The 26,828-nt window shown below is 40.1% G+C and overlaps 1 protein-coding gene and 1 pseudogene across 12 annotated transcripts in view; one reads left to right on the top strand and one right to left on the bottom strand.

Moving 5' to 3' along the window:
* FOXJ3 (forkhead box J3) overlaps nucleotides 1-26,828 on the top strand; it is a 182,372-nt gene that overhangs the window by 111,437 nt on the left and 44,107 nt on the right. For all 11 annotated transcript variants that reach the window (XM_035251061.3, XM_035251057.3, XM_035251058.3 and 8 more), the window contains one exon: nucleotides 1,350-1,433. In XM_035251061.3, the coding sequence (XP_035106952.2) occupies nucleotides 1,350-1,433 (84 nt within the window). The remainder of the gene's footprint in view (nucleotides 1-1,349; nucleotides 1,434-26,828) is intronic.
* On the bottom strand, nucleotides 3,505-6,881 carry LOC118142913 (ubiquitin-ribosomal protein eL40 fusion protein pseudogene; annotated as a pseudogene). The gene has a single exon (XR_013519966.1). The product of XR_013519966.1 is annotated as a ubiquitin-ribosomal protein eL40 fusion protein pseudogene (transcript).

Raw genomic sequence — 26,828 nt, 5'->3', positions numbered from 1 at the left:
AATAGTCCCTACCCTTAAGGAATTTATAACCAAGGAGGGGATACAGACCTGTAAACAGAATTTAATGTTAATTGCAAACAATGATCTAAATGTGTAAAAAGTATAGCGATCTTGCAGAGAGAAAGAATAATGAATTCTTGGGTATGGCAGGAAGATCAGAGAGAGGGATTCCTTTGGATCATTTGAGGTAAAATTTGAAGTTGGAATTAGGAGTTTGTCATCTGTATGGTAGCTATTACAAGTAGTGAGATCAGCATGTAGGACAGGAACAGATAGACAAACAGCATGGTGTGTTCAAGAAAGTATAAGGAGATGACTCATGTTGGGCATAAAGTGTGAGGATTGATAGATGAGGATTGTATTTCCTCTCATTGGCAAACGTTGTCTTAAAAAATAGCCTGGGAAGATTAATGAGATAGTAGAGGCAAAGATTAAATTTGGATATGATCACTGAGATTAATTGTAAAACTAGGATATATATTGTGTTTCTGTTTTGAAATGCATGTCTTCCTCCCTTCCCTCTTTCCTGTTCTTGAACTGTCCTCTTTCATGCTCTCCTCCCCGGTGTGTATGTATAGAGGCAGGATAATTGAGGGAAAAAGAGCTACAAATCAAGACCCTGTTTTTGTTCCTGGCTCTCATAACTTTGATTGGAAAAACCACTCTTTCTGTGTTTTGCTCTTCTTGTTCATATAATATGTGCAAACTTATATTGTTTATGCATATGCCTTTCCAAAGTTTTTTTTTTTTTTGAGAGTCACAGTTTCTGAGTGCCTGGAACACAGTATGTGCTCCATACATATTTTCAAATGAATGGTGTGATAATTTGTGTCAAAAAGTAAGAGAAAATAGTTGAGTCATGACAGAGTAAGCAGTAAAAAATTTATGCACATGCCCAGTGTTTCTCAGGAACACTTACTATATAAAATGTGTTCAAGCCCTTTGTCATTAAAAATGTTTCACTAACCATGTAGATGCGTGAGGTCCTAGGATATAGAAACTATAGCATCTTTATACATAAAATTCTTTTATTGTCATATAATTAACATCTGTTCAATTGAGAATTATATATTAAAAATGTGTTTTGTTGATCATTTTCTTTCTAAATTTTGGTGTGGCAGTTCTCAGATTTGGATTCTTCAGCTTATGAATGTTTTCTCCTTAATGTAATTATAAGTGGACCTTTTTTCCTATATAATCTTTTTCTCAGTTCAAAACAAGTGTTTCTTATGCTATTTTTCCATTGTATTTGCAGAATGTTTGCTTTTGGTGCAAAGAATTATAAAAATCCATTTTAACGTCATAAGAGTTGCTGTAATATACCATTAATATCATTTCTTTACCTCTAGGGTTCCTACTGGGCAATAGATACCAATCCGAAGGAAGATGCGCTGCCTACTCGGCCAAAGAAGAGGGCACGATCTGTAGAACGGGTAAAGACGCTTTATCGTAAATTTAGTAAAATGCACTGAATATGTCTGAAATACAGATTTTGAAAGTTATTTTCCGGTGTAGCACGTGTAACTATAATGAAGGTAAGATTTTATTTGTGTAGCATTTTGCATTTTTCAGAACACTTTTCAGACTCATTTTATTTGATATTAACAACTCCGAGGGGCAGTTTAGGAAATAAGTAAAAGGTTTTGTCGTAATTAGGGCACAGCTGTTGTTTGAGACTTGAATCCAGCTCTTTTTTTTTTTTTTGAGGTGGAGTTTCACTCTTGTTACCCAGGCTGGAGTGCAATGGTGCAATCTCGGCTCACCACAACCTCTGCCTCCTGGGTTCAGGCAATCCTCCTGCCTCAGCCTCCTGAGTAGCTGGGATTACAGGCATGCGCCACCATGCCCAGCTAATTTTTTGTATTTTTAGTAGAGACGGGGTTTCACCATGTTGACCAGGATGGTCTCGATCTCTTGACCTCATGATCCACCTGCCTCAGCCTCCCAAAGTGCTGGGATTACAGGCTTGAGCCACTGCGCCCAGCTGAATCCAGATCTCTTGAGTTTTAATTTGGTATTCTAGCCTCTGCATCTACAACATTTAGGAATAGTTTTATGTAACACAACTATTCCCTTCTATTATAGAGGATCAGTTTGGTTACATTGAATTTTCCCCATTGTCCTCAAAATACCTTTTTCTGGTTCTGTCCATTTATTTATTTATTTTATTTTAATGAATGAGAGGTTGTTATGTTGCCCAGGTTGGCCTTGAACTCATAGCCTCACCTCCTCAAGCGCCAGGACAACTGGCCCGAGCCACCGCGGCTACTGGTTCTGTCCTTTTAATAGTCACGTTGTACACAACATTTCTAAGTTGTGTGTGTGTGTATTATTCTTACTTGTGAATTCATGGTTAAAATTAATTTGCAAGAATGAAAGAAAAAAGGAAACTATAGTTAATATCCTGAGTTGTCTATTTTAACATATTTTTAGTCAGCACTTTGACTGCCATCAGCTTTTCACATCCTTTCTACATTTCCAGCATCTCAACTAAAACATACAAACACATATCCATCCTACCTTACTGTTCTTAAAGACCCATTTCAAATGTTAACTGCTTTGTGAAGCTTTCCCTTACCCTTCCATTTGTGTTCTTCTTGAATTTTTATAAAACTCTTTTATAGAATTTCTCACACTTTGTAGAAATTGTTTGTTTTTATGTTTGTCTCCTCTGCTGGAATATATGACCCTTAAGGGCAGATAAAATATCTTTTCATTTGTATCTCTAGTGTTACCATTTTTCATAGCTTATAATAAATACCAGTAAATGTTTTCAGCATAAATCAGGGCAAAGAGAAGAGGGTAAGATGAAAGAAACTGAGTAAATGCATGGCCAAATAAATTTGTTCTATGCCCATTCCAGGTAAAGGTTTAAAACTTTTGAGCCTCAAAGATAAAGATCTCAAACTGGGGTTAGGTTGAGATCACATGAGTCCATGAGGTATAACAGCATTGATATTTATTAAGGAAAATTTATTGGATTCAACAGAGGGAAATCAGTAAGCCAGTTATCAAGATACAAAAAATGAACTCTTAGGCCAGAACAACTTCTGGCTTTATACAAACCAGAGCTTAAGAAGTTTAGTATCGGTGACATGATCTTCTGGTAACAGAGCTAGACAGCTTTTGTTTTTGTTTTTGTTTTTGTTTTCAGACAGTCTCCTTCTATCGCCCAGGCTGGAGTACAGTGGCCTGATCTTGGCTCACTGCAACCTCTGCTTCCCGGGTTCAAGTAATTCTCTTGCCTCAGCCTCCCAAGTAGTTGGGATTACAGGTGCCCATTAACTGATTTTTGTATTTAGGATAGAGTTTCACCATGTTGGCTAGGCTCGTTTTGAACTCCTGACCTCAGGTGATCCGCCTGCCTCAGCTTCCCAAAGTGCTGGGATGACCCACCATGCCCAGCCAGAGCTATACAGTCTTAGAAGAGATGTTGATAAGCTCAGTATGTAATCATTTGAGAAGGAGTGAACATCAGTTTCTGCTCTCTGCCTTTGCCTTTTTTTTTTTTAACATTCCTCTCAGCTCATACCTAGCCTTTGCCTTTTAAAATAGGCTTAATGCATGAACATTATATGAATAAATAAGAGTATAAAACATTTAGTATCTGTTGCCAGAATTTGAAGGAAGGGGAGAAAAATCCACATTTTGAAAACACATAGCATCGTTAAACAATTTGGAAAGGATATTTGAAGGTCTGAATAATTGTGGTCTTCTCTATTTGCCTTTTTCTTTTGAAGGTCCTGGTATTTCAGTTATTTTTGGAAGTTGGAATTGGATTAACAACTGTGCATTTCTTTTGTATATTAAACTTGCCTTTTATTCTTGTTACCTTGTTTTATTTTTTTAAAGCAATCTCTCCCTGTTTTTGAAAGTCTTCCTTTTTTTCTGAAACTATATTGGCAGTTTTATAGTAGAGGCCTAAAGAAATACAGGATTCAGGTTACAAAAGCATGTTCTTGAAAGTACATTTTGTATATATATTTTCTGTATTCATTTTCTACTGCTTATTCTTTTGATCATTTTAAGTTTAAAATGTAAAATATTCAGAAATTTACTTTTGTGGTATAATTTTACAAAATATTCATAACTATACCAGGGCCTGTCAGTTACTAATGCTACTCATTTTGGCCTGAGCTGGGTATTGGTTGCCCCTGTAGGAGAAAAACCTATACCTATGCAAAGAGATTAGCTATAAGCAAAGTGCATATAATTAAGGGGACAGATATTGTTTAACAAATATACCAAAAGATGTATTCTTACAAAACATAATTCACTGAATTATCTGTATTTTTCCTTTAGAGTTAATTTTAGAGTGGGAGGTGAGAGGTTATATAATATATAGTATTTTTGTTAGGACAGGGTTTGTATTTTAAGTAACCATTGGGTTTTATATAAGGAAATGCCTAGGACAAATGATGATGGTCCTGAACATGACCTTCAGACACTTAAAGGATAAAGTTAAATGTAGAATTGTAAATACATTGATACCCCTCTAAGTTCAGAATAAATTTGTGATTACTTTGTCCATATGTAAACATTGAAATTCTGTGTGTAAAAATAAGAATATATTTCATGTTATTTTATTTTGAAGTGATAAGCGTTTGATGGAACAGAGAAGTTTTTGTTTTTTTCCTTTTTCTTTTCTTTTTTTTTTTTTGAGACTGTCACCCAGGCTAGAGTGCAGTGGTGCCATCATGACTGGCTCACTGCAGCCTTGATTCTCCTGCCTCAGCCTCCTGAGTAGCTGGGACTATGACCATGCCCAGCTAATTTTAATTTTTTTTGTAGAGATGGGGTCTTGCCATGTTGCCCAGGCTGGTCTCAAATTTCTGGACTCAGGCAGTCCACCCACTTCAGCTTCCCAAAGTGCTGGGATTATAGGTGTGAGCCACTGCATCTGGCTGAGAAAAGATTTTCTAAATTGCTAAAGAGAAGTGATTTTGTTTTTTTGCTGCTCCAGTCAACCAAAGGGACACTTTTTGAGGCTCCAAGGCCATGGGGCCTGGGCAGGAGGCTGCCCTTCCAGGAAGGAAGAGGCTTATTTGACCTTCTTGGGGCATAGGTTGTTGGTGTGGCCACACTTCCTCTTGCGGCAGTTGACAGCACGGGGGTGCAGGCGAGCATAGCACTTGTGGCAGATCATCTTGTCACAGTTGTATTTCTGGGCAAGCTGACGGAGGGAAGGCTCAATAATGCCACCTCGTAGGCGCAGCACCAGGTGCAGGGTGGACTCTTTCTGGATTTTGTAGTCTGAGAATGTGCGGCTATACTCTAGTTGTTTGCTGGCAAATATCAGACGCTGCTGGTCAGGTGGGATACCCTCCTTGTCTTGAATTTTGGCTTTGACATTCTCAGTGGTGTCACTGGGCTTGACCTCAAGGGTGTTCACAAAGATCTGCATCTCTGCGTCTGCAACTGGGTCGCATCGCTGAAGAAGAGGACCGAGAAGTGATTTTTTTAAAATGCAAGAGCAAGCATCTTTATGCCCTAAATGGAAAATAAAGTCTGGCAGTTACCTCTGTCCAAATACCTACCCACCTTCCCTCCATCCATCCATCCCTCCATCCATCCATCCATCCATCCATCCATCCATCCGTCCGTCCGTCCGTCCGTCCATTGTTCCCTCCCTCCTTCTCTCTCTCCTTGCCTTCCTCCCTCCCTTCCTGCCTTCCTCCTTTTGGTTTTTGAGATGGAGTCTCGCTCTGTCATCCAGGCTGCAGTGTAGTGGCACAGTCTTGGCTCATTGCAACTCTGCTTCCTGGGTTCAGGCAATTCTCCTGCCTCAGCTTCCTGAGTAGCTGGGGTTACAGGTGTGCACCACCACGCCTGGCTAATTTTTATGTTTTTAGTAGAGATGGGGCTTCACCCTGTTGGCCAGGCTGGGTTCATCCTTATATATTTAACTCAGTTCTCTGGAATACTTATCTGTCCTCTCCACTTACATGAACATAAGCTTGTGCTCTCTCTCCTGTTATTACTGCATTTCGTTCTTCTTTTCTTAATCCATGAGTTAGTTTATAAATCTCCTTTTCCTTTTAAAAATTTCTTTCATCTTCTTACCATTTTGTAATCATATAATGGTCCTGAAGACCTTAAACAAATTGAATAAAATTTCAGCGTATTGAAAAGATACTGAATAAAATGGTGAGACAGACTTCTCTAGTAGGAGTGTCATGTTTCTCTTCTGACTTTACAACTTACTAGTTCCTGTGACTCTTGCCAAATTGTTAAATTTTTTACACTTCAGTATTCTCAGCTATCAGTAAGAGGCTAAGAAGTCAAAACAATAGAAGGTTATACTGAATTTATGTGCCAAATGCTTTTTAAAGGATTTTATGTGTATTAACTCATGTAATTTGAAAAAATAACTCAAAATTATGAAGCTGATGAACATGGATGCTAAGTGAGTTATCCAAGGTACTAAAACGTACCAAAGCCAGGATTTGAACTTAGTCTGCCGTCAGAGTCTGTATTGTCTACAGTACACTATTCTTCCACTAGTATTTGCTATGCTGAAGACTACAACACTGAATCAAAATTATTTTTACAGATGCATATTTTGTTCTGAGCTCATTATTCTTGATTTAAAGCAGAATTCCCTACATGAATTCAAACAGATGTAATTAGGTAACATAAATGTGATTATAAATGACAGAGCAAATACTAAGTAATGAATTTGTTAGACTAACTAAAGTGACTCAAAATACAGAATGCTGCTTGGGAAGGCCTCTAAAGAAGAGGAATGGGACTTTGAGACTAAGAATTTTGGTGTGAAAGTGGAGCTGTTTTTGCATAGAAAATACCAAAAGATGTTCCACTTGGAGACACAGTATGTATGATTGATTAGTAAGAAGTACAGGTGGGCATAATTGAGGACCCCTGCCTTAAAAAAAAAAAGAGTTTCACTGTGTTTGTCAGGCTGGTCTTGAACTGCTGACCTTAGGTGATCCACCCACCTTTGCCTCCAAAGTGCTTGGATTACAGGAGTGAGCCACCACGCCAGGCCCAATTGAGGACCTGTTAAATTATTGTGAAGAGCTTAGGCTAGAGTGTGGATATTTAGATAAGGAGTAGACAGGTTTGGTAGATAACCTAAAGGTATGAGGTCAGGATTTTAACTTTGATTTGACAGCCAATAGTGTTAGAAGTGAATCAAAACAGTTAAGGTATGTACTCTTCACAAAATAACCCATTGCAATGAGTTAGGGATATATACATGAATGAGAAGGTTCTTTGGAAAACTAGCATGGTTTCTAAATGCTGTGTATACCCATAATTATATTTAGTGTTATTGTATCCGTTTGACAGATCTTTATTCTGTAGATGCTGTGTGTCAGGCATTGTACTAGGGTACTGTGGAGCATACCAAGAAGGTTGAGACATAAGACACAATTTTAGGACAAGGGTAAAGTATAGAAGGTAGTTTAAGAAAGATATAAAATGCTGTTTTATGCAGAGGAAGGAGAGATTATTTCTTAGTACTGTCTGAGAAGGCTTCATGGGTTACGTGGCTTAGCTTTCAGGTAGAGATAAGCAGAGCAAAGTAGGAGAATGCCATTGAGGGCACATCTCTATAAATGAAGGTTAAGTATCTGTGATGAACAGGTATTGTTCTAGATCCTGAGGAAACAGCAGTGAACAAAACACAAAACCTACATCCTGTCCTCATGAAGTGTATATTCTGATTGAGAGGAGGGAATTGAGAGAGGGAAAGGTATGAGTAAATACAAGATAAGAGGTCTTGATTAAAGATATGGGGTAGAAAAGTATTAGGATTTGAGTGGGAATACAGTGGTTAATTTTGTCTGGATAAGATTTTCCTTTTTTTTGAGACGGAGTTTCACTCTTGTTACCCAGGCTGGAGTGCAATGGCGCAATCTCGGCTCACTGCAAACTCCGCCTCCTGGGTTCAGGCAATTCTCCTGCCTCAGCCTCCTGAGTAGCTGGGATTACAGGCATGCGCCACCATGCCCAGCTAATTTTTTGTATTTTTAGTAGAGACGGGGTTTCACTATGTTGACCAGGATGGTCTCGATCTCTTGACCTTGTGATCCACCTGCCTTGGCCTCCCAAAGTGCTGGGATTACAGGCCGGCCAAGATTTTCCTTTTTTAAGTTAATTTGCATTATAAAAATTCATGCTTATCAGACCAGCTTTTGTATTCTAAGCACTGAGTTAAAAACAGATAAGGTACGTACTCTAGTTAAGTGTTGGGGGACCAGTTGGTAAACAAGACAGTCATACCCTCTCCTCATGAAGCTGTTACTCAAGGAGGTTATTTTACAAAGATAAACTGATAAGGTAGGATGACTGTACATTCTTGCTGTTGCTTATTTTCTCTCCATAACTGCTAGTTTCCCATTCATTCTCCAAATAGCATGTGGATGATAAATTGTGTGGTCACAGTAAGATAAGGGTCTTTGAGAACCAAGAGGCCATGTAGCAGAGAGGAATAATAGTCTAGGAATCAGGGAAGGTTTTCTTGAAGAAAATCCATTTACATTTGTATAAAGAAACTGTAGCCAGAAAAATTAAAGACATATTTTAAGTTATAACATACAACTTTAAAACTAGGTCTCCAAACTTTCAGGTTAGTTCAGTAGTGTCCTCCTTTTTCCACAGTTTCACTTTTTGCAGTTTCAGTTTCCTGTGATCAACCACGGTCTAAAATTACTAAATTTAAAAATTCCTGAAATAATCAATTCCTAAGTTTTAAATTGCACGTTATTCTGAGTAGGGCAATAAAGTCTTGTGTCACCCCACTTTGTCCCACCTGGGACATGAATCATCCCTTGTCTATCATATCCACTCTGTATATACTACCAGCAGCCCTCCTGACTGTCGTAGTATTGCTTTATTATTAGTTATTGTTGTTAACCTCTTACTGGGCCTAATTTATAAATTAAACATTATCATAGGAATGCATGTTTAGGAAAAAACACGGTATCTATAGGGTTTAGTACCATCTGGTTTCAGGCAGCCACTGGAGGTCTTGGGACGTATCCCCCTCAGGCAGGTCTGTTGTACCATTTCCCATAAATCTTGTACTAAATAAAAATGATACCCTCATGACTTTGTAAAATAACTTGGCTTTGCTCTTACTGTGTAAAAACATGGTAAAATAGTAACCTAAACAGAAACTTCAGATCTTTAAATGATGCTAAAATATAACACAATCTAAAGTTTTGGGTGCCGGGGATGGTGGCTCATTCCTATAATCCTAGCACTTTGGGAGGCCAAGACAGGAGGTCTCCGCCAGGTGTTTGACACAAAAAAAGACCTGTCTCTGCAAAAATAACAAAAACTAGCTAGACATAGTGGCATGCATCTATAGTCCTAGCTAATTGGGAAGCTAAAGAGTTGAGGCTATCTTGAGCCCAGGAAGTCGAAACTGCAGTGAGCCATGATCACACCACTGCATTCTAGCCTGGGCAACAGTGTGAGACATTGTCTCCAACAAATAATGTTTTGGAGGTTGTTTTTAGAATTTCCATTTTCTACCACTGGAAATACCCCTATCCTCACTCCTAGCAGCTTTAAATGTTCAGACAGTTTACATTTCTAACAGGTGTGTATTATTTCCTACTTATAACTCTTTCAAAGTACCTCACCTGGGCTAAGCATCCAACAGAAACAGTAAATATTTGAAATCGCTACCCTTATGCAGTAGTCACATTCAGAGTTTCATCTTCTTCTGTTAAAGTGTTGAATGTATCATTTATATTTTTTAACTGTGAATATGGAACTTAGACACACTACACAGTGACCAGGAAGAGACTATTTCAATTACATGAGACAATACACTCAAAAAGATACACCATCAGTTTACTAATTTAAGAGGAACAGTTGTGTACATGCACACTTGAAAAGAAACAAAGTATGTTTAAGGATTTCTTAGGTTAGGAGTTGAAAATCCAGAAGCCTGCAAAGGAAAAAACAAAAGCAAAGGGTCTGAAAAAACACTCCACCAATAGAAAAAAAGGAAAGATATGGCAAAAACTGTGCAAACCCTCCTATATCCTACCGTCACTCTGAAGGCTGTGTACTACAAATATCAGCAACTTTCTCCTTGAGGACTTTTTTTCTGATTGGAAAGCATGCGTTGGCTTCATGCAAGGCAAGCCAAAAGTGCTAAAACGCTAAAATCCCTAGAAGCATCACTCAATTAATGAGAAGGAAGAGCTGATGGATAAATATCCCACTCACTGGCATGCAGTCCTAAACTGCCTCCCGGATTCTCCAGTGGGATTGAGCTTTAGGTGCTAACACTTGTAACTGGGTAATTTACCCTTATTGGCTTCATTCCCTGTCTTGTCTCCTTTGTTGAACAGGCTGGTCTCAAACTCTTAGCCTCAAGTGATCCTCCCATCGTGCTAGGATAACAGGTGTGAGCCACCCCATCCAGCCTGCCTTCAATCTTGAAGAGTATTTTTATTAGATATACAGTCTGGATTGATAATTCTGTTTTATTTCAGCACTTTAAAGATGTTCACTGTCTTATGACCTCCATCATTTCTGATGAGAAATCCATAGTCATTTCCAGTCAATGTTTGCCTGCATGTGATATGTAGTTTTTCCTCTAGCTTTTTTCTACCTTTATTTTTAAGAGTGATTATGATGTATCTAAGTGTAGTTTTTCCTTCAGTTTATTTTTATTGGGATTTACTGCGCTTCTTGAATTTGTTAAATTTGTCTTTCACTAAATTTTCAAAGCTTTTAGTCATTCTTCTATATTTTTTTCTGCCCCTTTCTCTCTTTGTTCTTCTAGAAACCACAGATATACATTAGACTTTTTGAGGTTGTTTCACAGCTTTCTGAGACTCTCTTCTTTTTTTAATCAGTTTTTGGTTCTTTGGATTGGTTATTGATCTGCCTTTAAGTTCACTGATTATTTATTCATTTCTATTTCAATATTAAGCCCACCTATTTTTCCTTTTGGATATTTTCCCAGTTGATTCATTTTCATTCAAGTGTTTTTTAAACCTTATTTCACTGAGCATAAATAATAATAATAGCTGTTTTAAAATCCTTGTCTCATAATTCCAACAGTTCAGTCTTTTTTGGCATGGGCATCTGTAGATTTCCCTTTCTGGCAAGAATGGGCTATATTTTCCCCTTCCTTGTGTTTCAGGTAAAATTGGATTGTATTCTAGACTTTGTGAATATTATATTTTTATGGACTCTGGGTCCTATTATAATCTATATAATATTGATACATACTTCAGCTGGTTTAACTGTGTTACCCTGTAAGCTTTCTCTTTCACCTTTTGTGAGCAGTGGTTCCAATTTCACTTTGATGCTTAAGCCTCTGCTTTGGTGCAAATCTGTATATGCATGGTTCGGGCCTTAGCCTGACACGTTTGTGGTGTTTCATACACAGGATTATGGGATCTCTTCCAGCTTTCTCTCTTATGGAATTCCCTTTTTCTGTCTGGTGGCTGGCTGTGTTTACATGGGGTCGTTTCCCTAGTTCCTCCTGACAGAAGAGCAGCTTTAGCTGCCTGCACTCCACATCTAGTTATTGCTTGACTTTGGGGCAAAGCTGCAACAAAACAGTAAATTCACCTACATGCCGTTGTTCCTAAGTATTGACTTATCTCCCCAACCTGCCTATTTAATTTGCCCTTTAGAATGCTCAGGAAGCTATTAGTTTCTCACCACAATACTTAATAGTTATCAGCAGAAGGTTGGTCTATAGGGATATCAAACTGCCATACAGGAAGTGGAACTCGAATGGGTATGATTTAGAGGGTAAGGGAGAACTCCAGAAAGGACCTTTCTTGAGCTAACTGGTGCCACCAGATTAGATTCATTGGTACTTTTCTTTGCCCAGAAATTCAGTTAATGGCTGCTGTAATTAATTACCAAATACATTTTGGGATGCCTAGATCTATTGGCTTTACTGATCAGGCTGCTTGTTGCCTATTAAGAACATAAAATCAGTGCACCTACGAATAAAAATATATACTATACTATTGAGTATATCAGAGTATGTGAAGAGGGTATACTTTAGCCTTTACTCTCTTTATTGAAACTTAAGTATTAATGAAAAAATATCTGATTAAAGTTTTTTTTGTTTGTTTAATTTACTGTTTTGTAATAGCTGAAGCTATGTGGGAGTACAATGCCTCATACCAAAGCTGTCATCTTTCTTATTAATCATCGTTGAATATTCCTTTCTTTTATTTTTAATTGATAATAATTATATTTATGGGATATGATGTAATGTGTGAATTCATTTCAGCACATGTATACATTGTAGAATAATCAAATTAGGCTAATTAATATGTCTGTCATCTCAGATAAATATCATTTGTGGTGAGAACATTTAAAATACTCTCAGCTATTTTGAAATATAAAATATATTATTAACTGTAGTCACTGGGGTGTGCAGTAGAATACCAGAACTTTGTACCTATTGACCAGTGTCTCCTCTTTCCCTGTTCCCACTTCTTATAATCACCATTCTATTCTTTGCTTTTATGAGTTTGGGGTTATTTTCTGTCTGTGCCTGGCTTATTTCACTTAGAATAATGCCCCTTAGATACTCATGTTGTCACGAATGACAGAATTTCCTGTTCTTTAAATACTGAATAATATTCCATTGTTCTATGTGTACCACATTGTATCAATTTATTCATAGGCACTTTGGTTGTTACTGCACCTTGCCTATTTTGAATAATGCTGCAGTGAACATTGGAGTGCAAATATCTTTTCAACATACTGATTTTATTTCCTGTGGGCATATACCCAGTAGAGGGATTGCTAGATCATATTGTTATTCTATTTTTAGTTTTCTTTCTTTCTTTCTTTCTTTCTTCCCCTTCCCCTTCCCCTTCCCCTTCCCCTTCCCCTTCCCCTTCCCCTTCCCCTTCCCCTTCCCCTTCCCCTTCCCCTTCCCCTTCCCCTTCCCCTTCCCCTTCCCCTTCCCCTTCCCCTTCCCCTTCCCCTTCCCCTTCCCCTTCCCCTTCCCCTTCCCCTTCCCCTTCCCCTTCCCCTTCCCCTTCCCCTTCCCCTTCCCCTTCCCCTTCCCCTTCCCCTTCCCCTTCCCCTTCCCCTTCCCCTTCCCCTTCCCCTTCCCCTTCCCCTTCCCCTTCCCCTTCCCCTTCCCCTTCCCCTTCCCCTTCCCCTTCCCCTTCCCCTTCCCCTTCCCCTTCCCCTTCCCCTTCCCCTTCCCCTTCCCCTTCCCCTTCCCCTTCCCCTTCCCCTTCCCCTTCCCCTTCCCCTTCCCCTTCCCCTTCCCCTTCCCCTTCCCCTTCCCCTTCCCCTTCCCCTTCCCCTTCCCCTTCCCCTTCCCCTTCCCCTTCCCCTTCCCCTTCCCCTTCCCCTTCCCCTTCCCCTTCCCCTTCCCCTTCCCCTTCCCCTTCCCCTTCCCCTTCCCCTTCCCCTTCCCCTTCCCCTTCCCCTTCCCCTTCCCCTTCCCCTTCCCCTTCCCCTTCCCCTTCCCCTTCCCCTTCCCCTTCCCCTTCCCCTTCCCCTTCCCCTTCCCCTTCCCCTTCCCCTTCCCCTTCCCCTTCCCCTTCCCCTTCCCCTTCCCCTTCCCCTTCCCCTTCCCCTTCCCCTTCCCCTTCCCCTTCCCCTTCCCCTTCCCCTTCCCCTTCCCCTTCCCCTTCCCCTTCCCCTTCCCCTTCCCCTTCCCCTTCCCCTTCCCCTTCCCCTTCCCCTTCCCCTTCCCCTTCCCCTTCCCCTTCCCCTTCCCTTCCCCTTCCCCTTCCCCTTCCCCTTCCCCTTCCCCTTCCCCTTCCCCTTCCCCTTCCCCTTCCCCTTCCCCTTCCCCTTCCCCTTCCCCTTCCCCTTCCCCTTCCCCTTCCCCTTCCCCTTCCCTTCCCCTTCCCCTTCCCCTTCCCCTTCCCCTTCCCCTTCCCCTTCCCCTTCCCCTTCCCCTTCCCCTTCCCCTTCCCCTTCCCCTTCCCCTTCCCCTTCCCCTTCCCCTTCCCCTTCCCCTTCCCCTTCCCCTTCCCCTTCCCCTTCCCCTTCCCCTTCCCCTTCCCCTTCCCCTTCCCCTTCCCCTTCCCCTTCCTCTCCTCTTTTCCTTTCCTTTTCGAGATGGAGTCTTGCTCTGTTGCCAGGTTGGAGTGCAGTGGCGCAATCTCAGTTCACTGCAACCTCCATCTCCTGGGTTCAAGTGATTCTCCTGCCTCAGCCTCCCAAGTAGCTGGTATGCGCCACCACACCCAGCTAATTTTGTATTTTTAGTAGAGACAGGGTTTCACCATGTTGGTCAAGCTGGTCTCAAACTCCTGACCTTGTGATCCACCCACCTCAGCCTCCCAAAGTGCTGGGATTACAGGATCAGCCATCACACCCGGCTGTTTTTAGTTTTTTTGAGAAACCTCCATCCTGTTTTCCGAAATGGCTGTACAAATTTATAATACCACCAACAGTGTATAAGGATTTCCTTTTCTCCACATCCTTGCCAACACTTGTCTTTTATCTTTGGTAACAGCCAGTCTAACAGGTGTGAGATTATATTTTTCTGTGGTTTCAGTTTACATTTCTCTTATGATTAGAGATGTTGAACATTTTTTCCATATATCTGTTGGCACTTGTATGTCTTCTTTTGAGAAATGACTAGTCAGGTTCTTTGCCCATTTAAAAATATTATTATTTGTGTTCTTGGTATTGAGTAGTTTGAATTCCTTGTGTATTTTGGATATTGTTCCCTTTTCTGATGTATTATTTGTATGTATTTTCTCTTAATCTGTGAGTTATCTCTTCATCCTATTGTTTCCTTTGCTGTGCAGTAGCTTTTTAGTTTGATGCAATGCCATTTGTCTATTTTTGCTTTTACTGCCTATGATTTTGGGGGTCACATCCAAGAAATCACTGCTCAAACCAGGTCAAGGAGCTTGCCACTTGCATTAGTCCATTTTCACGCTGCCATAAAGAACTACCTGAGTCTGGGTAATTTATAAACAAAAGAAGTTTAATTGACTCACAGTTCTGCATGGCTGAAGAGGCCTCAGAAAACTTAAAATGATGGCAGAAGGTGAAGGAGAAACAAGAAATGTCTTACATGGCAGCAGGAGGAAAAAGGTGAGGGGGGAACTATCAAACATTTAAACTATCAGATCTCATGAGAACTCACTCACTACCATGAGAACAGCATGTGGAAAACTGCCCCATTATCTAGTCACCTCTCACCAGTTCCTTTTCTCAACAAATGAGGATTACAATTCAAGATGAGATTTGGGTGGGGACACAGAACCAAACCATATCACCCCCTGTGTTTTCTTCTAGTAGTTATAGAGTTTCAGGTCTAACATGTAAGTCTTTTCTTTCTTTCTTTTTTTGAGATGGAGTCTCACTGTTGTCCCCTAGGCTGGAGTGCAGTGGTGCAATCTTGGCTCACTGCGACCTCCACCTACTGGGTTCAAGTCATTCTCCTGCCTCAGCCTTCTGAGTAGCTGGGATTACAGGTGCCTGCCACCATGCCCATCTTATTTTTGTATCTTTAGTAGAGACGGGGTTTTACCACGTTGGCCAGCCTGGTCTCAAACTCCTGACCTCAGGTGATCCATCTGCCTTGCCTCCCAAAGTGCTGGGATTACAGGCATGAGCCACCGTGCCCAGCGGTAAGTCTTTTAACCATTTTGAGTTTATTCTTCTATAGGGGTGAGATAAGGGTCCATATTCATTCTTCTGTATGGTGCTACCCAATTTTTCCAACCAATTATTGAAGAGATTGTCCTTTCCCCATTGTCTGTTGTGGGCAACATTGTTGAAAATCAATTAAGCTTAGATGTGTGGGTTTATTTCTGGGGTTTCTATCCTCTTCCACTGGTTGATGTGTCTGTTTTATACTAGTGCCATGCAATTTTGATTACTATAGCTTTGCAATGTATTTTAAATTCCTATAGAGTGGATGCCTCCAGCTTTTATTATTTTTGGTCAGGATTGGTCTAGCTATTTGGAATCTTCTGTGGTTCTATGCAAACTTTAAAATTTTTTTTCTCTTTTTGTGAAGAATGACATTGGAATTTTGATGGTCTATTGCATTGGATCTGTAAATCACTTTGGGTAGTATGGACATTTTGATGGTATTTTTATTCTTCCAGTACATGAACGTGGGATACCTTTTCATTTATTTGTACTATCTTCTATGTCTTTCATCAATGTTTTATAGTTTTTATTATACAAACATTTCTCTTTTTTAGTTAAATTGATTCTTATGCATTTTTTGATGCTAATGTAAATGGAATTCTTTTAAAAATTTAATTTTTTATTTCGGTAGCTTTAGGGATATAAGCAATTTTTAGTTACATGGATGAATTGTATAGTGGGGAAGTCTGGGATTTTAGTGTGCCTGTCACCCAGCTAGTGTACATTATACCCAGTAGGTATTTTTTCATCCCTCATCTTCCTCCCACTTTCTTCCTTCTGAGTCTTCAGTGTCCATTATACCACTCTGTATGCCCTTGCATACAAGTGAGAACATGTGATATTTGGTTTTTGATTCTTGAGTTATTTCACTTAGAATAATCATCTCCGGTTCCATTCAAATTGTTGCAGAAGACACTATTTTGTTCTTTTTTTATGACTGAATAGTATTCCATGGTGTATGTATATATATACACACACACACACCAATTTTTTTTTTTTTTTTGAGACGGAGTTTCGCTCTTGTTACCCAGGCTGGAGTGCAATGGCGCGATCTCAGCTCACCGCAACCTCCGCCCCCTGGGTTCAGGCAATTCTCCTGCCTCAGCCTCCTGAGTAGCTGGGATTACAGGCACGCGCCACCGTGCCCAGCTAATTTTTTGTAATTTTTAGTAGAGACAGAGTTTCACCATGTTGACCAGGATGGTCTCCATCTGTTGACCTTGTGATCCACCCGCCTTGACCTCCCAAAGTTCTGGGATTACAGGCTTGAGCCACCACGCCCGGCCTACACACACCAATTTTCTTTACCCACTTATTCGTTGATGGGCACTTAGATTGATTCTGTATCTTCACGTGAACTGTGCTGCAGTAAACATGAACATGAAGGTGTCTTTTTGATACAGTGACATATTTTCCTTTCGGTAAATATCCAGTAGTGGGATTGGTGGGTTGAATGATAGATTTACTTTTAATTCTTTGAGAAATCTTTATACCGTTTTCCATAGAGATTGTACTAATTTATATTCCTACCAACATTGTATAAACATTCCCTTTCACCACATCCATGCTAACAACATTTGTTGCTTTTTGACTGTTTAATAATGGCCATTCTGGCTAGGATAAAATGGATGGTATCTCATTGTGGTTCAATTTACATTTCTCTTACAATTAGTTATGTTGAATTTTTTATATACATTTTGGCTGGTTGTATACCCTCTTTTGGGAAATGCCTGTTCGTGTCTTTTGCCCATTTTTAATGGGATTATTTGTTTTTTTTCTTGCTGATTTTTTAATGTTCCTTGTAGATTCTAAATAGTAGTCCTTTATTGGATGCATAATTTGCAAATATTTTATTTCTTTCTGCAGGTTATTTACTTATTCTGATTATTCCTTTACTGTGCAGAAGCTGCTTAGTTTAATTAGCTCCCATTTATTTTTGTTTTTGTAGGATTTGCTTTTGGGATCTTAGTCACAAATTCTTTGCCTAGTCCAGTGTCCAGAAGAGGTTTTCATATGGATTTTTATGGTTTTAGGTATTAGTTCATCTTTAGTTCATCTTTGTTTTTTGAGACAGAGTCTTCCTCTGTTGCCTGGGCTGGAGTGCAGTGGTGCCATCTTGGCTCACTGCAATCTCTGCCTCCGGTTTCAAACAATTCTTCTGCCTCAGCCTCCCAAGTAGCTGGTACTACAAGGCATGCACCATCACACTTGGCTAATTTTTCTGGGGTTTCGCCATGTTGGCCAGGCCGGTCTGGACCTCCTAACCTCAAGTGATCTGACCGCCTCAGCCTCCCAAAGTGTTAGGATTATAGGTGTGAGCCACCGCTTCTGGCCTCGTCTTCAGTTCATCTGGAGTTGATTTTTGTAAATGGTGAGAGAGAGAAATCCAGTTTCTTTCTTCCACCTGTGGCTGTCCGATTTTCCCAGTACCATTTATTGAATAGGGTATCCTTTCCCCAGTTTATGTTTTTGTATGCTTTGTTGAAGATTAGTTGGTTTGTAAGTATTTGACTTTATTTCTGGGTTCTCTTTTCTGTTCAGTTGGTCTGTGTATCTATTATACCAGTGCCATGCTGTTACAGCCTTGTAGGATAATTTAAAGTTGGGTAATGTGCTGCGTGTTTGTTCTTTTTGCTTAAAATTGCATTGGCTGTCTAGGCTCTTTTTTGGTTCTGTATGAATTTTAGCATTGTTTTTTCTAATTCTCTTAAAAATGCTGGTTTGCATAGGAATTACATGGAATCTATAGATTGCTATGGACAGTATGGTCATTTTCACGATTTTGATTCTTCCAGTCCATGAGCATGGGTTGTATTTCCACTTGTTTGTGTCATCTACGATTTCTTCAGTAGTGTTTTGTAGTTTTTGTAGAGATGTTTCACCTCCTTGCCTAAGTATATTCCTAGGTTTATTTATTTTTTTTGTAGCTATTGTAAAAGGATGGGCACAGTGGCTCAGGCCTGTAATCTTAGCACTTTGGGAGGCCGAGGCATGCGGTCATGAGGTTGGGAGTTTGAGACCAGCCCGACCAACATGGTGAAACCCCATCTCTACAAAAAGTTCAAAAATTAGCTGGGCATGGTTGATATGCACCTGTAATTCCAGCTACTCAGGAGGGTGAGGCTGGGGAATCACTTGAACCCAGGAGGTGGAGGTTGCAGTGAGCCGAGATCATGCCACTGCACTCCAGCTTAGCTGAGAGAGTGTGACTCTGTCTCAAAATCAAAGGGGTGGGGGGGTGAGTTCTTGATTTGATTCTTGATAGCTGTTTGTGTATAGTAGTGCTAATGATTTGTGTACATAGATTTTGTAATTGAGACTTTACTGAATTCATTTATCAGATCTGAGAGTCTTTTGATGGAGTATTTAGGGTTTTCTAGATATAAGATCACATTATCAGCAAATAGAGATAATCTGACTTCCTCTTTTCCAATTTGGATGGCCTTTTCTTCTTTCTCTTGTCTGATTGCTTTGGCTATGACTTCCAGTACTAAGTGGTAAAGTGGGCATCCTTGTCTTGTTCCAGTCCTTAGGTGGAAGGGATGCTTTCATCTTTTTCCCATTGCATATGATATTGGCTGTGGGTTTGTATAGGTGGCTCTTGTTTTTTTCAGGTGTTTTCCTTTGATGCCTAGTTTGTTGAGGATTTTAATTATAAAAGGATGCTGGATTTTATCAAATTCTTTTTCTGTGTCTTTTGAGATGACCATATCGTTTGTGTTTTTAATTCTGTTTATGTGGTAAATAACATTTACTGACTTGAATATGTTGAACCATCCCTGCATCCTTGGGATGAAACCCACTTGATCATGGCGAACCACTATTTTTTGATGTGCTGTTGAATTTGGTTTGCTAGTATTTTGTTGAGGAATTTTGCATCTATATTCATTCAGGGGTATTTGTCTGTAGTTTTATCTTTTGTTGTTGTATTCTTTCCTGGCTTTAGTATCAGGGTGATACTGGCTTCATAGAATTAGTTAGGGAGGATGCCCTCTTCTCAGTCTTTTGGAATAGTTTTAACAGAATTGGCACCAGTTCTTCTTTGAAAGTCTGGTAGAATTCGGCTATGAATCCATCTGGCCCTGGGCTGTTTTGTTTTTGGCAGTTTTAAGATTACTTATTTAATCTCCCTGCTTGTTATTCATCTGTTCAGGATTTCTGTTTCTTCCTGATTCAAGCAAAGGAGATTGTATGTTTTTAGGAATTTATCCATTTCCTCGATTTTCTAGTTTGTATTCATAGTAGTCTCGAATGATCTTTTATATTTCTGTGGTGTTAGTTGTAATGTCTCCATTTTCATTTCTAGTTGAACTTATTTGAATCTTCTCTCTTGGTTAATCTACTTAGTGGTCTCTCAGTTTTATGTATCTTTTCGAAGTACCAACCTTTTGTTTCATTGATCTTTTGTATATTTTGTTTGTTTGTTTCAGTTTCATTTAGTTCTGCTCTGATCTTTTTTATTTCTTTTCTTCTACTAGCTTTAGGTTGGCTTGTTACTTGTTTCTCTAGTTCATTGAGGTGTGAAGTTAGGTTGTCAATTTATGATCTTTCAGACTTTCTGATGTAGGTATTTAGTGCTGTAATCTTAACTCTTACTGCTGCTTTTGCTGTATCCCAGAGGTTTCAATAACCTGTATCACTGTTACCATTCATTTGGAAAAAAATTTTAATTTGCATCTTTATTTCATTGTCAACCCAAAAGCCATTCAGGAGCAGGTTGCTTAATTTCCGTGTATTTGTGTAGTTTTGAGGGTTCTTTTTGGAATTGATTTTTTTGTCTTATGCTGCTGTGGTTTGATTTTGTTTTTTACAATTTATATTTTGTAATCTATCACGTGGTCTATCTTGGACAATGTTCTGTGTGCTGATGAGAAGAATTTATGTATTCTGTGATTCTTGGGTACACTGTTCTATGAATATCTGTTGGGTTCATTTGTTTTGGAAGGCAGGTTAAGTCCAGTGTTTCTTTCTTGACTTTCTGCCTCAATGATTGGTCTAGTGTCGTTAGTGAGGTGTTGAAGTCTCCCAGTATTATTGTGTTACTGTCTATATCTTTTCTTAGCTCTAGTACTCGTCGTTTTATGAATCTGGGAGCTCTGAAGTTAGGTGCTTATATATTTAGGTTTGTTATATCTTCCTGTTGAATTGATCTTTTTATCGTTATGTAATACTGTCTTTTTTTTTTGAGACTGAGTCTTGCTCTGTCACCCAGGCTGGAATGTAATGGTGTACTCTCAGCTCACCACAACCTCTGCCTCACAGGTTCAAGCGATTCTCCTGCCTCAGCGTCCTGAGTAGCTGGGATTTACAGGCACATGATACCACGCCCGGCCAATTTTTGTGATCTCCCTGTCTCAGCCTCCCAAAGTGCTGGGAATATAGATGTGAGCCTCCATGCCTGGCTTTTTTTTTTTTTTTTTTTTAAACTGTTGTTGCTTTAAAGTCTTTTTTTATTTGATATATGAATAGCTACTCCTGCTTGCTTCTGGCTTCCATTTGCGTGAAATATCTTTTTCTATCCTTTATCTTGAGTCTTTAAGAATCATTACAAGTTAGGTGTATCTTCTGGAGACAGCATATATTTGGCTTGTGATTTTTTTAAATCCATTCAGCCAGTCTGTATATTTTAAGTGGAACATTTAGACCGCGTACATTCAACATTAATACTGAGATGTGAGATACTGTTCCAGTCATGCTGTTGATTGTTACCCAATGACTTTGTTTTCTTCATTGTGTTATTGTTTCACAAGCCTTGTGAAGTTTATATTTTCAGGAGTTTCTATTCTTTTGCATATCAACCTTTTGTTTCAAGAACTCCTTTTAGCATTTCTTGTAGGGCAGGTCTATTGTTGACAGGTTTCCTTAGCATTTCCTTTCTGAGAGACATTATTTCTCCTTCACTTATTCAGCTTAGTTTTGGTAGATAGAAAATTCTTGGCTGACAGTTATTCTGTTAAGGAGTAAAGATAGGACCCTAAGCCCACTGGCTTTTAAGGTTTCTGCTGAGAAGTTTGCTGTTAGTTTGCTAGGTTTTCCTTTTGTCTGACTGCTGTTAGACATTGACTTTAGATTGTCTAAATTGACTTTAGATAACCTGATGACTGTATGCCTTTGGTGATGTCCTTTTTGCAGTGAGTCTTCCAGAAGTTCTTTGAGCTTCTTGTATTTAAATGTCTAAATCTCTAGCAAGACCAGGGAAATTTTCCTCAGTTGTTACCTCAAATAGGTTTTCCAAACTTTTAGCTTTTGTTTCTCCCTCAGTTTGGTTGTTTTACATAATCCCATATATTTTGGAGACTATTCACTTCTTTTTTTTTCTTTATTTGTCTCTGATTAGATTAACCTGAAAGCCTTGCCTTCGAGTTCTTAAATTATTTTTTTCTACATGGTCTAGTTTGCTGCTAAAACTTTCTACCACGTTTTTGTAGTTCCCTAAATAGGTCTTTTATTTCCAAAAGTTCTGATTGGTTTTGCTTTAAAATATTTATCTCTTTAGAAAATTTTTTCTTCATATCTTGAATTTTTTAAAAAAAAATTTTCTGTTGTATTTTTGTCTTTCTCTTGTATCTCTTTGAGTAACTTCACAGTCAGCTTTTTGAATTCTGTTATTATTGAGACGGAGTCTTGCTCTGTTGCCCAGGCTGGAGTGCAGTGGCACCATCTTGGCTCAACCTCCACCTCCTGGGTTCAAGTGATTCTGCTGGCTCAGCTTCCTGAGTAGCTGGAATGATAGGCATGTGCCACCCAACCCAGCCAAGTTTTGTATTTTTAGTAGAGATGGGGTTTTACTATGTTGGCCAGGCTGGTCTCGAAATTCTCATGTCAAAGGATCCACCCACCTTGGCCTCCCAAAGTCCTGGGATTACAGGCGAGAGCCACTTCCAATTATTTTTGAATTTATTTTTGATTCAACTTTTTTTGTGTGTGTCTTTTCATTTCTTACCTCTGCCTTGGCCGCCTGACTCCAGGATGTAACTAATGTTTATAGTTTATTGTCACCCAGCTTTGGCTCTGGGTACGTGCTTCCCATGGTGAAAACTCTATATGGAGTTCTTGGTTACAGAGAATCTTTGTGTGGTCGCTTTCTCAGTTGCTGGTTATAGTAACCTTGTGCTGGGTGTGTGAGCAGGTTCACCATCTCCAGTAGAGCTGGAATGGCAGTGGTCTCATGAAACTTATCTTGTTCCCCAGTGGTGTACATTTAAAAATTTTCTCCACCAGTGCTTTATTCACTCACTTGGATAGTTTGGGTTTCAGGCTGATAGGAAGTATCCAAAGGTATGGCCAAAGGAGGTGAAAAAGTCAGTATCCCAATGGCGGACAAAGTTCCCAGCCTTGGCAGAGGCTTCTTAGGGAAGCTCTCAGTGAAATGCATTGAGGTGTTTTCAAAGGGAAGGAAGGAAACCACCAAAGCTCCCCTTTGAGCCAACAGGAAATCAGTCACCTCTCAGTCACACTCCTGACCATATGTTCCAGCTATTCAGATCAGACAGGCATCTCTTTTCATCTGCAGGAATGTGATGTTACATATAAAGAGGGATTAGGACTCTACCTCTCATGGAAGCCTGAATCTGGAAGACATGTCTCCTGTATGGATGCAGTTATCCCACAGTGGTCCAGAAAGGGCATCTACAGATGTACCCATTCCAAGCTCCTGTGGGAGAAGCCCCAGCTGTATCTGCAGTAATGGGCGAGAGGGAGAAAAAATTCCCTTCTACAAGACCCTTCATGAACACCAGTTGATTGTTGGGGAAGAGCCAAACAAACTTTCCCCACTGAGCTTAGCACTACACCTGTTTCTCTGCTAAAAGAAACTTCCTACAAGTGGCAAGTTAAAGGACCCGAGGCCTTCAGTCTGGTTTCTTTTGTCTCCCTTAATGTAGTACACCTCCTCCCCCTTCCCTTAGGAGTAGCAGTCCCTGAGGGCCAGACTACTGTGGAGCTTACTGCTCTTCTGGGCGTAAGCCTCTCGGTGGTGTTGCTACATTCCAGGCTGGTGCTGGGGAATGTGTGCAAGGAATTCAGTGATGTGACCCCTCCTCTAGTCTCCCAGCAGCGGGCACCAGCACCAGCTCTGATGGGGGTGGGAAGGGAGTTACGTAGACTGTGAGATTTCCTTGGTTATCTCAAGGAAATCTCTTTGAGATTTATGTTGGTTTTCTTAAATGCCAGCTTGTGTTGACTTTCTCACATGCCAGCTGTAGTAGTAATGTACTGGGCACATGGATGGACTAAGACCTTCTGGTTAGCCAAGGTGATGCAGGCAATGTTGATAACTGAGGTCATGCAAAAAATTTCTCCTTCCTGAGGGTGGTGGTATTGTGCCTGCAGATGTTGTAATGGGCTGTGCTGGTTGGCCTCAAGAAGTCATGCTTGCAAAAGAACACCAACTATGGTGGTAGTGGTGGGATTTGAGCTTGCCTTTTGTTACCCAAGGTATCTCAGGCAATAGGCAGGGCCGTGGAGCTTCCCTAAGTCCCTGTCTATTGTGTTATACTATCAAGGCGAGTCAAGGGACAAAGCCAGATGGGGGCCAGGTCAGGTAAGCCTGCACTCTGGCTCTTCACATGTGGGCTCAAGTGGTGGCCCCATTGGGGGTCAGAGGGCCGTTCTGTGGCCATCGGGATAATGTTCCAGGGTGGAGCACAACTGCTTCTGACGCACAAAATAATCTGCATGGGGCATCAGGTGTTACAGACGGCAATGAGCCCCACTGAGCTCCCATACACTTGGCAAGACGTATGGGAGTGTTCCACTAGTGGCAGCTAGTTGGGCTGTAGGCAGCCTGCACTGAGAAATCAAAATTGCCCCAGGCTATAAGCCTTTCCAGCCAAGACAGAAACCAGTTTTCAGGCCATGTGCCTCCAGGTCTGCCTGCAGAGCAGGGACACCCAGCACCTGTGGCTATAGCACACTTCCCACCTGCCCCTTGGTTCTGGCCAAGGGAGTCCATTTGCACTCAAGATTATATCACAAGTCTCAGTTGGGAGCTTCTCTCAACTTGTGACCTCTGCCTGAATTAGCTGACAGTCTTCCCTGAGGTAGGATCAGGAATGGCTTCCCTCTGTCCCTGCTGGAGTCTGGGAGTGGGTACAAAGGATGTCCTCATGCCGCCTCTCCTCATATTCTCCCCAGTGTTAAGTCAGCTCCAGCACTGGGTAATAAGGCTTTCCCCTGTGGCCTGAATTGGGTTAAGGTTTTTTTTTTTTAATACCTGTGTGAGGTTAACGCATTCCCCACTGGCTTGACTCCCAATGGGAGTATGTGTCATGGAGGAAGCCTCTCTCTCACTCAAGCTCTACAGACACGGTTTTCTCCCTGCTTCATGGTATACACTGCTGGCCATCACTTCTTTCAGAGGGTCTGTGGTTTCTTTCAGTTTTTTCTGTTCCTGTGTTGCTTCTAGGAAAAAAGTTCACAGCATGAATCTCTACACATGATTTTGTCTTTCCAAGTGGGAGGGGCATATTCATCCCTTTAACTACCATCTTGAAGAAAGAAAAAACAAATTTGTTTTCTTAATAGCTTTTTTAGATAGTTTGTTGTTAGTGTATAGAAATGCTACTGATTTTTATAGGTTGATCTTGTATCCTGCAACTTTACTGAATTTGTTTAACTGTTCTGTTTTTTGTTGAAGTCTTTTTCTCTATATAAGAGCATGTTGTCAGCAGAGACAGTTTCACTTCATTGTTTCCTATTTGGACGCCTTCTGTAGATAGTACCTGACTTAGAGAATGTTTGGCTCACAATTTTTTGACTTTTGATGTTGCAAAAGCAATTCATATTTGGTAGCAACAATACTTTTAGTACCTGTACAACCACTCTGTTTTTTACCTTCAATATAGTATCCAATAAATTACATGAGATATTTAACACTTCATTATAAAAGATGCTTTTGCCCATTTGTGGCTTAATGTTAAGTGTTCTGAACATGTTTGAGGTAGGTTAGGCTGAGCTGTGAGGTTCGGTAGGTTAAGTACATTAAGTACCTTTCATTTTATCATGGGTTTATTGGGACGTAACCCCATCATAAGTCAAAGAGCATCTCTGTTTCCTTCTCTTGCCTAATTGTTTTGGCCAGGCTGTCCAGTACTATATTGAATGGAAATGGTGAGAGTAGGCAGCCGTGTCTTATTCCTGGTTTTAAGAGGAAAAAGCCTTTAACTTTTCACCATTTAGTATGATGTTAGCTATGAGCTTTCTATATATGGCCTTTATTGTGTTGAGGAATGTTCCTCTGTACCTTATTTGTTGAGTGTTTTTGTCAGGAAAGGATATTGAATTTTGTCAAATGCTTTTTAGAATATCTTTGGGACAATCATTCTTTTTGTCCATCCTTTTTGTCTTTCATTCTCTTAATATGGTGAATCACATTTATTGATGCATGTATATTGAATCAGCCTTGCATCCCAGGGATAAATCCCACTTGATCATGGTGAACTTTTTTAATGAACTGTTGAATGTGGTTTGCTAGTATATTGTTGAGGAATGAGTATTTCTTCGTATCAGCAGATCCTTGGCATCAGTAGCAGGTATATTCTAGTGGTCATCATAGTGGCCAGCACTTACTGTGTATTTCAGTTACCATGCTAACTGCTTTACATGAAATATTTTATTAATGTTCTTAACAGACCTCTAAAGGAAGTAGCATAATTCTCTTTTTATAGATGAGAAAATAAGCATAAAGTTCTCGTAATTTGCATGAAATCACATAACACAAGTTTCCCTTTTCCTACCAGAAGGAAAGAGTGAGAATTAGTGAACCAGTAGTCTAGACTGAGATGACTGAGTTGAGTTAGGGGAATATGAGATTTGCACGTTTCTAAAGTAATCTGTGTTAGTTATAGCCTGGTTGGCTGGCACTAAAACTGAGGTATAAATAGAGTTGTTTTTATAGCTCTTCTATTTCACCTTGCTCTCAATGTGTACCCAGCACCTAAGTGCTAGATTCTAGCTTGTAGGGGTAGCACTGGTCTTTTTCTTTTTTTCATTTCAATCAAGATCCCTTTTCTCTGCCCGAAGGTTGATTAGATTATCCAATGAAGGAAGTGCTGAGGGATTAAAGAATAGATTAATTTCAGAAATGTGTCTTGGTAAAATTGCTCTCTTGCTCATCTGGTATGATCTTTTAAAAATGCATGCACAGTTAGGATCATGTGTGAGACAAATAGTTTTTACCAAAGAGAGAACATAATGCAACTAGCATCAGAACCATAAATTAT

The sequence above is a fragment of the Callithrix jacchus genome, chromosome 7 (genome assembly GCF_049354715.1).
Source record: "Callithrix jacchus isolate 240 chromosome 7, calJac240_pri, whole genome shotgun sequence".
Lineage (NCBI taxonomy): Eukaryota > Metazoa > Chordata > Mammalia > Primates > Cebidae > Callithrix > Callithrix jacchus.
This window is presented reverse-complemented; position numbering and strand designations above follow the sequence as displayed.